Raw genomic sequence first — 14,165 nt, forward strand, 5'->3', positions numbered from 1 at the left:
GAGCCCTAGGGAGCGAGTACTAGCGCAAAGCCTAGTCTAGACAGAAGCCGGATCGTGGAGAGGTAAGTGAGGGCCGGAGGGGGGGGGGGGCCACACTGCAGCAAGGGTCACGAATCACGGGGGCAACTGTGACAGGTCCCCATCATTGAGAACTTGTTGTGACTAGACACTGTGGGTGGGATTTATTAGGGCCACAATACTAGTTGAAACATTTATCAGTAAAATATCCAAAAAAAAAGCAGTGTTACAAAAAGTAAATACATCAAATTCATTTTTTGGAGCAAAAACGTTTTAGAAACTCCAAAATACCAAAGGAAGCGCGTCATGGAAACTTTCTGAGAAATACTAAATTCTTCCCGGGCGCTGCTCTAGTTCCAAATGGGACATCAGCTCATCACATGCCGGGGAGGATTGTGCTTCATCCAAATACACACCACGGACTATGCTCCCAACTCAGACACAAGGTCATCCAGCTCTGCTAGCGCTCACTACCCCCAGCCCCCCCGCTGCATGTCCCCAAACAACCCCCCCACCTCTGTACAAAACACTGGATTGTTCATCCACATCCATAATAACTGCAACACACAGATCGAGAGCAGCCACCATGTATGTGCCATCACTGCTCATCCTTATGTGTAAGTATAATGAGAATTACTTACCAATATAGTACACATTTACCTTCATAGTGGGCAGTATTATAGTAGTTATATTCTTGTACATAGGGGGCAGTATTATAGTAGTTATATTCTTGTACATAGGGGGCAGTATTATAGTAGTTATATTCTTGTACATAGGGGGCAGTATTATAGTAGTTATATTCCTGTACATAGGGGCAGTATTATAGTAGTTATAGTCTTGTACATAGGGGGCAGTATTATAGTAGTTATATTCTTGTACATAGGGGGCAGTATTATAGTAGTTATATTCTTGTACATAGGGGGCAGTATTATAGTAGTTATATTCTTGTACATAGGGGGCAGTATTATAGTAGTTATATTCCTGTACATAGGGGGCAGTATTATAGTAGTTATATTCTTGTACATAGGGGTTAGTATTATAGTAGTCATATTCTTGTACATAGGGGCAGTATTATAGTAGTTACATTCTTGTACATAGGGGGCAGTATTATAGTAGTTATATTCTTGTACATAGGGGGCAGTATTATAGTAGTTATATTCCTGTACATAGGGGCAGTATTATAGTAGTTATAGTCTTGTACATAGGGGGCAGTATTATAGTAGTTATATTCTTGTACATAGGGGGCAGTATTATAGTAGTTATATTCTTGTACATAGGGGGCCGTATTATAGTAGTTATATTCTTGTACATAGGGGGCAGTATTATAGTAGTTATATTCTTGTACATAGGGGGCAGTATTATAGTAGTTATATACTTGTACATAGGGGGCAGTATTATAGTAGTTATATTCTTGTACATAGGGGGCAGTATTATAGTAGTTATATTCTTGTACATAGGGGCAGTATTATAGTAGTTATATTCTTGTACATAGGGGCAGTATTATAGTAGGCATATTCTTGTACATAGGGGGCAGTATTATAGTAGTTATATTCTTGTACATAGGGGGCAGTATTATAGTAGTTATATTCTTGTACATAGGGGGCAGTATTATAGAAGTTATATTCCTGGACATAGGGGGCAGTATTATAGTAGTTATATTCTTGTACATAGGAGGCAGTATTATTTTAATTATATTCTTGTACATAGGAGGCAGTACTATAGTAGTTATATTCATGTACATAGGGGGCAGTATTATAGTAGTTATATTCTTGTACATAGGGGCAGTATTATAGTAGTTATATTCTTGGACATAGGGGCAGTATTATAGTAGTTATATTCTTGTACATAGGGGGCAGTATTATAGAAGTTATATTCCTGGACATAGGGGGCAGTATTATAGTAGTTATATTCTTGTACATAGGAGGCAGTATTATTTTAATTATATTCTTGTACATATGAGGCAGTACTATAGTAGTTATATTCTTGTACAAAGGGGGCAGTATTATAGTAGTTATATTCCTGTACACAGGGGCAGTATTATAGTAATTATATTCTTGCACATATGAGGCAGTACTATAGTAGTTATATTCTTGTACATAGGAGCAGTATTATAGTAGTTATATTCTTGTACATAGGAGGCAGTATTATAGTAGTTATATTCCTGTACACAGGGGCAGTATTATAGTAATTATATTCTTGCACATATGAGGCAGTACTATAGTAGTTATATTCTTGTACATAGGAGCAGTATTATAGTAGTTATATTCTTGCACATAGGGGGCAGTATTATAGTAGTTTTATTCCTGTACATAGGTGGCAGTATTATAGAAGTTATATTCTTGTACATAGGGGCAGTATTATAGTAGTTATATTCTTGTACATAGGGGGCAGTATTATAATAGTTATATTCTTCTACATAGGAGCAGTATTATAGTAGTTATATTCCTGTACATAGGGGGCAGTATTATAGTAGTTATATTCTTGTACACAGGGGCAGTATTATAGTAATTATATTCTTGTACATATGAGGCAGTACTATAGTAGTTATATTCTTGTACATAGGAGCAGTATTATAGTAGTTGTATTCTTGTACATAGGGGCAGTATTATAGTAGTTATATTCTTGTACATAGGGGGCAGTATTATAATAGTTATATTCTTGTACATAGGAGCAGTATTATAGTAGTTGTATTCTTGTCCGTAGGGGGCAGTATTATAGTAGTTATATTCTTGTACATAGGGGGCAGTATTATAGTAGTTATATTCTTGTACATAGGGGGCAGTATTATAGTAGTTATATTCTTGTACATAGGGGCAGTATTATAGTAGTTATATTCTTGTACATAGGGGCAGTATTATAGTAGGTATATTCTTGTACATAGGGGGCAGTATTATAGTAGTTATATTCTTGTACATAGGGGGCAGTATTATAGTAGTTATATTCTTGTACATAGGGGGCAGTATTATAGAAGTTATATTCCTGGACATAGGGGGCAGTATTATAGTAGTTATATTCTTGTACATAGGAGGCAGTATTATTTTAATTATATTCTTGTACATAGGAGGCAGTACTATAGTAGTTATATTCATGTACATAGGGGGCAGTATTATAGTAGTTATATTCTTGTACATAGGGGCAGTATTATAGTAGTTATATTCTTGTACATAGGGGCAGTATTATAGTAGTTATATTCTTGTACATAGGGGGCAGTATTATAGAAGTTATATTCCTGGACATAGGGGGCAGTATTATAGTAGTTATATTCTTGTACATAGGAGGCAGTATTATTTTAATTATATTCTTGTACATATGAGGCAGTACTATAGTAGTTATATTCTTGTACAAAGGGGGCAGTATTATAGTAGTTATATTCTTGTACATAGGAGGCAGTATTATAGTAGTTATATTCCTGTACACAGGGGCAGTATTATAGTAATTATATTCTTGCACATATGAGGCAGTACTATAGTAGTTATATTCTTGTACATAGGAGCAGTATTATAGTAGTTATATTCTTGCACATAGGGGGCAGTATTATAGTAGTTTTATTCCTGTACATAGGTGGCAGTATTATAGAAGTTATATTCTTGTACATAGGGGCAGTATTATAGTAGTTATATTCTTGTACATAGGGGGCAGTATTATAATAGTTATATTCTTCTACATAGGAGCAGTATTATAGTAGTTATATTCCTGTACATAGGGGGCAGTATTATAGTAGTTATATCCTTGTACATAGGGGGCAGTATTATAGTATTTATATTCTTGTACATAGGGGGCAGTATTATAGTGGTTATATTCTTGTACATAGGAGGCATTATTATAGTAGTTATATTCTTGTACATAGGAGGCAGTATTATAGTAGTTATATTCCTGTACACAGGGGCAGTATTATAGTAATTATATTCTTGTACATATGAGGCAGTACTATAGTAGTTATATTCTTGTACATAGGAGCAGTATTATAGTAGTTGTATTCTTGTACATAGGGGGTAGTATTATAGTAGTTATATTCTTGCACATAGGGGGCAGTATTATAGTAGTTTTATTCCTGTACATAGGTGGCAGTATTATAGAAGTTATATTCCTGTACACAGGGGCAGTATTATAGTAATTATATTCTTGTACATATGAGGCAGTACTATAGTAGTTATATTCTTGTATATAGGAGCAGTATTATAGTAGTTGTATTCTTGTACATAGGGGGTAGTATTATAGTAGTTATATTCCTGTACACAGGGGCAGTATTATAGTAATTATATTCTTGTACATATGAGGCAGTACTATAGTAGTTATATTCTTGTACATAGGAGCAGTATTATAGTAGTTGTATTCTTGTACATAGGGGGTAGTATTATAGTAGTTATATTCTTGTACATAGGGGCAGTATTATAGTAGTTATATTCTTGTACATAGGGGGCAGTATTATAATAGTTATATTCTTGTACATAGGAGCAGTATTATAGTAGTTGTATTCTTGTCCATAGGGGGCAGTATTATAGTAGTTATATTCTTGTACATAGGAGCAGTATTATAGTAGTTGTATTCTTGTATATAGGTGGCAGTATTATAGTAGTTATATTCTTGCACATAGGGGGCAATTTTTTAATATAACACAAACAAATACAGAATTACATTTTCATCAATATAAATTAGAGGTCATTCAGTTAAAAACTTACTTGTTCATAAGAAAATTAATTATATTAAACTGTAACTTAGTCCATTTTTGCTATAGGGAAAAGAAACATAATAAATAATATAGGGGCAGATTTATCAAGTGTCTGAAAGTCAGAATATTTCTAGTTGCCTATGGCAACCAATTACAGCTCCCCTTTACAATATTCATGAGCACTGGTAAAATGAAAGCTGAGCGTTGTTTGGTTGCCATGGGTAAATGGAAATATTCTGACTTTCAGACACTTGATAAATCTGCCCCATAGACTCCGTAGACTCATATTCTCCCCCTTTTTCCTGACCTCTAATGACTGGATCCACCTGAGCTCGGATATGATGAGGTGCACGTCCCTGCCAATGTGCATGGCAGAGGAATTGCGAATAAGCCCTTTTACTACTCAGTATATATATATATGTAATTGAGCAGCGGTAGATTCTGCCTGGATAGGCAAGGGTTAAATGTTAATATTATTATCCAATGATGTTCCACTTTTGTAACTGGAGTGTGATTGGAGAAGGAGACCACCTGACTAGGGGAGTAACTAAACCCTTAGTCAGGGGAGGAGTTAGCACTCTTCAGGCCCAGCTGGTGACCCAACTCCTGAGGTTCCTCTCCTAGATCACTCCAGTACTGCACGAGTACAGAATCGTTTGGCATGTTGTTACCGTTGGTTGAATAAAGAATTGTAAGTTACTTTTATGCACAACATTGCCTCCGTCTGGTCCCTGCCACGGCTGTATCACCACCAAGGGTGCCCCTCCATCTACCAGGGACCCATACTACAGACTCTAAGGGCTGCCCCAGGGAGAACCAGTACCAGAGCCTCTCCCTCCATATCATTTCTTGCCAACACCACCCTGCTGGAGAGCAGCCAGGCTGTAGGACAGCCCTCCGGTCCCCATACCAAGCACCGTGACACTAGCGTGCCTAGGAAGCAACCGCCAGCCACTCCGGCGTTCCGGGCCCTGGCTGTCTCCAGGTCCCAAGAAAAGGCTAGGCCCTGGTGGGGGATGTTGCAGAGGCGTATGGCTTTATTTTAGTGGAATGGCTCACTATGGATGGACACCCTGGTTCTCATGCGCCAATGATAATATTTGATCACCTAGATTATCACATACATGGTTTCACGGTTGCTGTTATGTTCTCTACATGTTACACCATAAAGGATTTCTGGGTACTTAAGGGCCTGTAACAATGATATCCTTATCTTGGTGGATATGTCATGCCAGATATTCCGTCCACCCTGGCACTCAGAAATAAAATGGACCATTGTCTCCTCTGTCGGAGACCCGACGGGACACATGCGGTCTGTCACACCCAGGAACTTTAGATTCCCCCTAAAAAAAAATTTCCCCTGCAATGAGAGCCAGGCGATGTCACAGAACTTGGGGGGGGCAGCCTCCGACCACTCAAAAACCTCAGACTGTCCTTTAGGGTGGTGGTTGGACAGTCTGGGAGTACCATTTGTAGACAATAGAAAGTCTTACATATTCTGGAGTACAGATCTATCCTGGTCATACTCTCTATGAAAGACTTGTTTATACCCCATTTCTTAAGTCATTGTATCCCATACACAAAATACTGGGGGAGGAAGCCAGGAGTCCATCGGCCCCTCTTGAGACTGCCGCCTCGCACCCAAGACTCTGCATAAGGCAATATCCAGTCCCTGACACTACTTACCCACAGGGAACTGTTGTTTGTGTCCAGGCTACTGAAAATGACTTTCAGAAACATGAAGTCAAAGAAGATCCCTTGGATTTAACATATCCAGTCCACCCTCTCTCCTCTGTAGGTAGGTGATACCTCGTTTTACTGGATTCATCCTGTTTCCCCATAAAAGCTGAAAAAACAGGCTAAAGAGACATAGAGGAAGACAGGGACCAGGTAAGTCTTTAGCAGAGTAACCCTTTCTCTATAGGCCAGCCTCCAAAATTTAACCCCAAGGATAAAGTGGCCCACAGATACTCATGATCAACCCTGTCAAAGGCTTTAGCCTGGTCCAGACCTACAACATATCTCCCACACCTCAGAGCTTTACATCTCTCAAACATCTCTCTTATCGAGATGACTGCTCCAGAGATGTTCCGCCCTCTTACCGTGCCGTACTGAGAGCCTGATAACAGTGCCGGGGACAAACAGACTAATCTAGAAAACAGAATTGTTGCCAGAATCTTCCTTTCAACATACATGAGGGCGATGGTTGATCAGTTCTTGATGTCACTAGGCTCTTTCCCTTTGGACAGCAGAATTAACGATGAGACCCTTATGGATGGAGGCATCAGGTGATTTCCTAGACAATTTCTGTAAACATCCACAAAGAAAGGAGCCAAGAGGTTATAAAATTCTGCGATAATACCATCAGGACCTGGTGCCTTCTTCAGATTTACCCTATCAATGTCCTCTTTAACCTCCTCCACCATTATTCCTGCTGTCAAAGAAGAAAACTCCAATTCTCTAGCATCAGGGCCTGGAGTTGCCTCCAAGAATTGGGTCACTTTTTCCTTATCCAATGCCTTCTTCTGAAATAATTCAGTATAGTACGATCTCACCACCCCCAGGATTCCCTCCCGAGACTTGTAAAGCACCCGGGGAGTCAGTGAGACCTGTGACCAGTTTTTTCTCCAAACGCTCCCGGCAATTCTCAAATGGATCAGGTGCCCCTAGGGTCCCATAGTCCCTTTCAACTACCAGAGAGGTGTACCTACTGTACTGATAATGTCTTATCTCAGATTTCAGCCGGTCAGCCGAATAGAGTGACTCCAATTCTTTATGCTGTCTCAGACATCCTCCCACCAGTCGGCCATGTTGTTATAAAAAAGCACCACTAATATCTGGGGTCTATGGCACTGTATACACTGACCCTGACAATAGCGCCTCATCTTCATGCTCCTCATCTGAAACATCTGCCCCTTCCATCAGATGCTCATCAGGGAGGTCCCTACAAATGTTGTCCATATGGGGGGGTGACCAATCTGACCACACATGTTACACCTTATGGTCTGGCAGTTGGCGCTCACATGGCCGAGGTCCCCGCACAGGGTGCACTTCACTGTGGTGCAGTTACTCGCCACGTGACCTGATCTCCCACACCTAAAGCATAACCTGGGCTGACCAACATAAAAACATACACCCTTCTCTCTACCAATTAAAAAGGAACTAGGGAGGTGATGGTGGATGTTCTGGTTCTGATGTAGTCTAATAAGGACCCTCCACCTCCTGTTCCAGATTCCATCCTCATCCCTGGTCTTGGTCAGGTGTGACATAAGGGTACAATGTCTCTTGAGCCAGATAATGATGTCCTGAGGGAGGGCAGACTCATTCCAGAACATGATGGTGACAATCGCTGTATCTGGCTTTGAGATGGGTATAAAACTGAACTTATTCCACCCCTCAGTATCCCTGACTCTGGGGTAGAGAGCCCAGAACTGGTCCAGATTAGACATGAGCTTGAAGCTTACATCATACCTCTATCTGCCTGGAAGATTTATTATGGCCAGGATGTTGGATGGATGAAACCCATCTGGGTGCACAACATGTCCCTGACCACATGCCTCCTGTGAGGTAGATCTTCCTTAGCTCTCTATGTCTAAACCTGACCACATTTCTCCTCCTGCCCGTTGTAACTGGTGTTAGAGGAGAAGAATGGGGAAACCCTATTCCACGCATTCCCAGATGTCTGACCCCTGTCTTGTGGGGGATGTGTGAGCTGTGGACCATCAGTAGTAGGGGGCTGCTGACAACCCGGACCATGTGACTGTTGACCACCCGGACCATGGGACTGTTGACCACCTGGACCATGGGGCTCTGCTGTCTGTGGTGTGACTAGAGGGGGGTAATTCCTCAACTCTAGATTGTCCCGCACCCTCCGCAACAACAACATCAGGACTTTCTGTGCAAACAGCTGCCACAGATTGTACCTGGGATGACTCCTCAGCTGGGAAAAAAATCACACACAGAGATATTAACATTATCAGGAATATCAGCAATATTATCAACTGCAGCAGCATTACCCTCCTGCCATGGGGCGCACCTGTCATGAGGCGAGTTGAGAATCTCGCCTCAGGCGGAGCGCCACCTGCTGGACGAAGGGGCGGCGTTGTGCGCCCGCCCCTCCATGCTGCCGCCCGCCAGTCCGCCTATGCTGCTGCTGGAATCCACACCCGTGCTGACATGCACCTGTCCGCCAGCCCATGCTGATGCCTGCCGGCCCGTGCTGCCGTCTGCCTAACCGCCCGCCCATGCCGCCACTCATGCTAACACACCCCCGCTGCATGCCGTCTGGCACATCTTCTTCCCCGTAAGCCGGCACATCCTTATACCCGCTGGCCGCCACATCCCCCTGAGCACCTGTCTGCTCGGACACCCCCCTCCCAGTCCACTCCGCTCCCTCCGTCCCGCTCATCTCCGCTCCCCCCTCCTCCGCTCTGCTCCGCTCCCCCCCCCTCTGCTCCGCTCCCTCTGTCCCATTCATCTCCGCTCCCTCCGCCTTGTTCATCTCCGTTCCGCTCCCCCCTCTTCCGCTCCATCCCCCCCTCCCCTCCACTCCCCCCCTGCACCCTTGGAGACTGGGCATTGCTTGGTGAGCTTCCCCACCCAGGGTTTCCCCACTTTGGACTATCTCCTGACATCAGGAGGGGTGAGGAGCACAAATCACGCACAACCTCACCTCTAGGAGACAGTATTATAGTAGTTATATTCTTGTACATAGGGGCAGTATTATAGTAGTTATGCTCTTGTACATAGGGGCAGTATTATAGTAGTTATATTCCTGTACATAGGAGGTAGTATTATAGTAGTTATATTCTTATACATAGGGGACAGTATTATAGTAGTTATATTCCTGTACATAGGGGGCAGTATTATAGTAGTTATATTCTTATACATAGGGGGAAGTATTATAGTAGTTATATTCTTGTACATAGGAAGCAGTATTATAGTAGTTATATTCTTGTACATAGGGGGCAGTATTATAGTAGTTAAATTCTTGTACATAGGGGGCAGTATTATAGTAGTTATATTCTTGCACATAGGGGGCAGTATTATAGTAGTTATATTCTTGTACATAGGGGGCAGTATTATAGTAGTTATAGTCTTGTACATAGGGGGCAGTATTATAGTAGTTATATTCTTGTACATAGGGGGCAGTATTATAGTAGTTATAATCCTGTACATAGGGGGCAGTATTATAGTAGTTATGCTCTTGTACATAGGGGCAGTATTATAGTAGTTATATTCCTGTACATAGGAGGTAGTATTATAGTAGTTATATTCTTATACATAGGGGACAGTATTATAGTAGTTATATTCCTGTACATAGGGGGCAGTATTATAGTAGTTATATTCTTATACATAGGGGGAAGTATTATAGTAGTTATATTCTTGTACATAGGAAGCAGTATTATAGTAGTTATATTCTTGTACATAGGGGGCAGTATTATAGTAGTTAAATTCTTGTACATAGGGGGCAGTATTATAGTAGTTATATTCTTGCACATAGGGGGCAGTATTATAGTAGTTATATTCTTGTACATAGGGGGCAGTATTATAGTAGTTATAGTCTTGTACATAGGGGGCAGTATTATAGTAGTTATATTCTTGTACATAGGGGGCAGTATTATAGTAGTTATAATCCTGTACATAGGGGGCAGTATTATAGTAGTTATATTCCTGTACATAGGGGGCAGTATTATAGTAGTTATATTCTTGTACATAGGGAGCAGTATTATAGTAGTTATATTCCTGTACATATGGGGCAGTATTATAGTAGTTATATTCTTGTACATAGGGGGCAGTATTATAGTTTATTATTAAAGTTATATTCTCGTACATAAAGGGCAGACTCTTAATATAAAGGCTTTCCTATAAACCTTATTGGCTATAAGTAATTTTCATTCTTGTTTCAGCTCTGACGGCAGAAATCGTAGGTAAGTGTACATTTTCCAATATACTGTAATGTAATAGCAGAGCTGTGCACTCTCTCCTGACATGTTATATGTAACCCTGTACCCAGAATCCTGGAATTTGTCTGCCAAGGCCGTGATTGAGGCCTGAGAGACACAGAGATTTCTTCATAGGCTACATTTACATTGACGTCGGGGAGAGGAGGAGGCGCTGCTCACCCCCGCCCCATATTACATGGCGAGAGCCCATTACCATCTATATATACATCCCCCATACAGCAATGTGAATGTAGCATTAGCCGTAGTGTCTTGTTAAAATATGATTATTTGTTAAAAGTTCAAATATGTCACATATGTAGGTCACTTGTAAGGAGACTCCCTGGTGTCAAAACATTTTCTTAAGGACCCATGTTTTTGGGTTTTTGAGTTAACAAAAAAAATTTTCCTATGAAGAAGTCCATAAGAAGTCCATGTAGTATTATCATAGTATATTCTTATCTTCCGGTAGCAATTAACTCATAGTATTGCATTCAGATGCCAATTGAAGACCACAACATGGCCGTCTCCTCTGTTCTATCTCCAGGAGCTGTCCTCAGCCCCGTGGTGTCATTCAACCCAGACTGGAACAAAATCATCACAGGGGAATCCATCAATCTGACCTGCGAAGTGGACTCTTCTGTTGAAGAAGATTTCACATATGAATGGTTCGTAGATGGCTACTGGATACACTTCACAGGGAAAACCTTCACAATACCCTCTGCTGAGTCGTCCTACACCGGAGACTACCAATGCCAGACAAGTGCTGGAGTTCGAAGCGACTCGACCAGACTACATGTCCACCTTGGTGGGTAGTACCATAATATTTGCCCCACATAGATGGGGATCTAGTATGCCACCTGGGTGTAGGCCACTCTGAAGGTGTCGTCTTTGTGACCTCCCTTGGATATAAACTTTACACCCTATCGAGGGATCTGGACTACACAACAGAGAGGTTTCCAGGTCGCTACCTCTTGAAAAGTGATATCAGCCTAGGATCAAGAGACAAAACGTCATATATGACTCAAGCATAGTTTAAGTAGAGTGAATCTGGCTGTAGGTCAAGAGAAACCTTAGACGAATATGACTCAAGGTCAAGGCAAGTGAGAGTCAATCTTGCTGTAGGTCAAGGTAGACATGTCTTGTTAGAAGTAATGCCTGGACCGACACAATAGGAGCAAATGTAGGGTTCGAATTGACCAGACTAGGTGTCCACCATGGTGGGTAGTACCATAATATTTGCCCCACATAGATGGGGATCTAGTGTGCCACCTGGGTGTAGGCCACTCTGAAGGTGTCGTCTATGTGACCTCCCTAGTATATAAACTTTAAATAGAGATGAGCGAGCACTAAAATGCTCGAGTGCTCGTTATTCGAGACAAACTTTTCCCGATGCTCGAGTGCTCGTCTCGAATAACGAGCCCCATTGAAGTCAATGGGAGACTCGAGCATTTTTCAAGGGGACCAAGGATCTGCACAGGGAAGCTTGGCCAAGCACCTGGGAACCTCAGAAAAGGATGGAAACATCACGGAAATGGACAGGAAACAGCAGGGGCAGCATGCATGGATGCCTCTGAGGCTGCTTAATCGCACCATTATGCCAAAATTATGGGCAACAGCATGGCCATGACAGAGTGACAGAATGAAGCTAGATAGCATCTAAAACATCCAATAATTGACCCTGACACTATAGGGGACGGCATGCAGAGGCAGCGGCAGGCTAGAGAGTGGCATGGCGACATACCCTAAATGGACTCAGGCTTCAAACCAATGGGTGGCAGAGAGGAACCAAAGGAGGTGAGCAAGAAGCGCTCAAATAATATCGGTACATGATAAAAGTTTGCCAGTATATTTTGTGGATTACACAGCAGGGTGGCGACAAAGTTAACATGGAAGCCATGAAAACAACCCAAAATTCTGCCTGACACAGCTCATTTGATAAGGGGACCATGTATGGAGGCAGTGAACTAGTAGTAGATTAAAGGTGCTGCAGTTAAAACTAAGTTAGTTGGATCTTGGGATGGAGCTGGCGCTCCGCTGCCAGGCGAGCTTTCGCCAATCCAAGCCCCTGTCTCTAGGCTACTCCCCAAACAGCACTTCTAAGAACCTTTTGTATAAGATCAAGTGTAGTAGCGTTCTTATAAGTTTGGGTTCTGGCGGGTGAGGGGAATGTAAACAGATGCGCAAGAAGCGCTGAAATAATATTGGTAAATGATAAAAGTTTGCCAGTATATTTTGTGGATTACACAGCAGGGTGGCGACAAAGTTAACATGGAAGCCATGAAAACAATCCAAAATTCTGCCTGACACAGCTCGTTTGATAAGGGGACCATGTATGGAGGCAGTGAACTAGTAGTAGATTAAAGGTGCTGCAGTTAAAACTATGTTAGTTGGATCTTGGGATGGAGCTGGCGCTCCGCTGCCAGGCGAGCTTTCGCCCAATCCAAGCCCCTGTCTCTAGGCTACTCCCCAAACAGCACTTCTAAGAACCTTTTGTATAAGATCAAGTGTAGTAGCGTTCTTATAAGTTTGGGTTCTGGCGGGTGAGGGGAATGTAAACAGATGCTCAAAAAGCGCTGAAATAATATTGGTAAATGATAAAAGTTTGCCAGTATATTTTGTGGATTACACAGCAGGGTGGCGACAAAGTTAACATGGAAGCCATGAAAACAATCCAAAATTCTGCCTGACACAGCTCGTTTGATAAGGGGACCATGTATGGAGGCAGCTATATGGACGACTTTTGGAGGCAGCTATGGCAATGACGTGTGGAGGTAGCAATGGAGACAACGTGTGAAGGCAGCTAAAAAGACGACGTGTGGAGGCTGCTATGGAGACAATTTAATTTGGATAGTGCCTGTATGTGGCAGTCCAAAAAAGTTTTCAAACCAGAGGAGCAGGTAGCTGGTCCTCCAGAAAAATTACATAGATTGAGTGCCTGTATGTGGCAGTCCAAAAAAGTTTTCAAACCAGAGGAGCAGGTAGCTGGTCCTCCAGAAAAATTACATAGATTGAGTGCCTGTATGTGGCAGTCCAAAAAAGTTTTCAAAGCAGAGGAGCAGGTAGGTGGTCCGCCAGAAAAATTAAATAGATGGAGTGCCTGTATGTGGCAGTCCAAAAAAGTTTTCAAAGCAGAGGAGCAGGTAGCTGGTCCTCCAGAAAAATTACATAGATTGAGTGCCTGTATGTGGCACTCCCAAAAATTGTTTAAAACAGAGGACAGGGTAGTTGGCCCTCCAGAAAAATTAAATACATAGAGTACTATAGCCAGAGCCAGTTGGCCCTGGCAAAAAAATAGCCAGTTTCCTCTGCTTTAGTGTACAAAGAGGAGGAGAAGGAGGACAATGAGGAGGAGTGCATACATTATTCAGGTTCAGCTTCTTTCACCTGGTGGAGAATGGAAATGCGGAGAAATCCAGGCTTTATTCATCTTGATAAGCGTCAGCCTGTCAGCGCTGTCAGTCGACAGTCGTGTACGCTTATCGGTGATGATGCCACCAGCTGCACTGAAAACCCGCTTGGACAACACGCTAGCG

At 42.2% G+C, this 14,165-nt stretch overlaps 1 protein-coding gene across 1 annotated transcript in view; it reads left to right on the forward strand.

Annotated features, from left to right (window-relative positions):
• The first annotated feature begins 499 nt into the window (after positions 1 to 499).
• LOC140069331 (high affinity immunoglobulin gamma Fc receptor I-like) overlaps positions 500 to 14,165 on the forward strand; it is a 41,167-nt gene continuing 27,501 nt past the window's right edge. Inside the window, exons 1-3 of the mRNA XM_072114893.1 lie at positions 500 to 635; positions 10,597 to 10,617; positions 11,177 to 11,437. Of these exons, the coding sequence (XP_071970994.1) occupies positions 605 to 635; positions 10,597 to 10,617; positions 11,177 to 11,437 (313 nt within the window). The 5' untranslated portion in view covers positions 500 to 604. The remainder of the gene's footprint in view (positions 636 to 10,596; positions 10,618 to 11,176; positions 11,438 to 14,165) is intronic.

Source organism: Engystomops pustulosus, chromosome 7 (genome assembly GCF_040894005.1).
Source record: "Engystomops pustulosus chromosome 7, aEngPut4.maternal, whole genome shotgun sequence".
Lineage (NCBI taxonomy): Eukaryota > Metazoa > Chordata > Amphibia > Anura > Leptodactylidae > Engystomops > Engystomops pustulosus.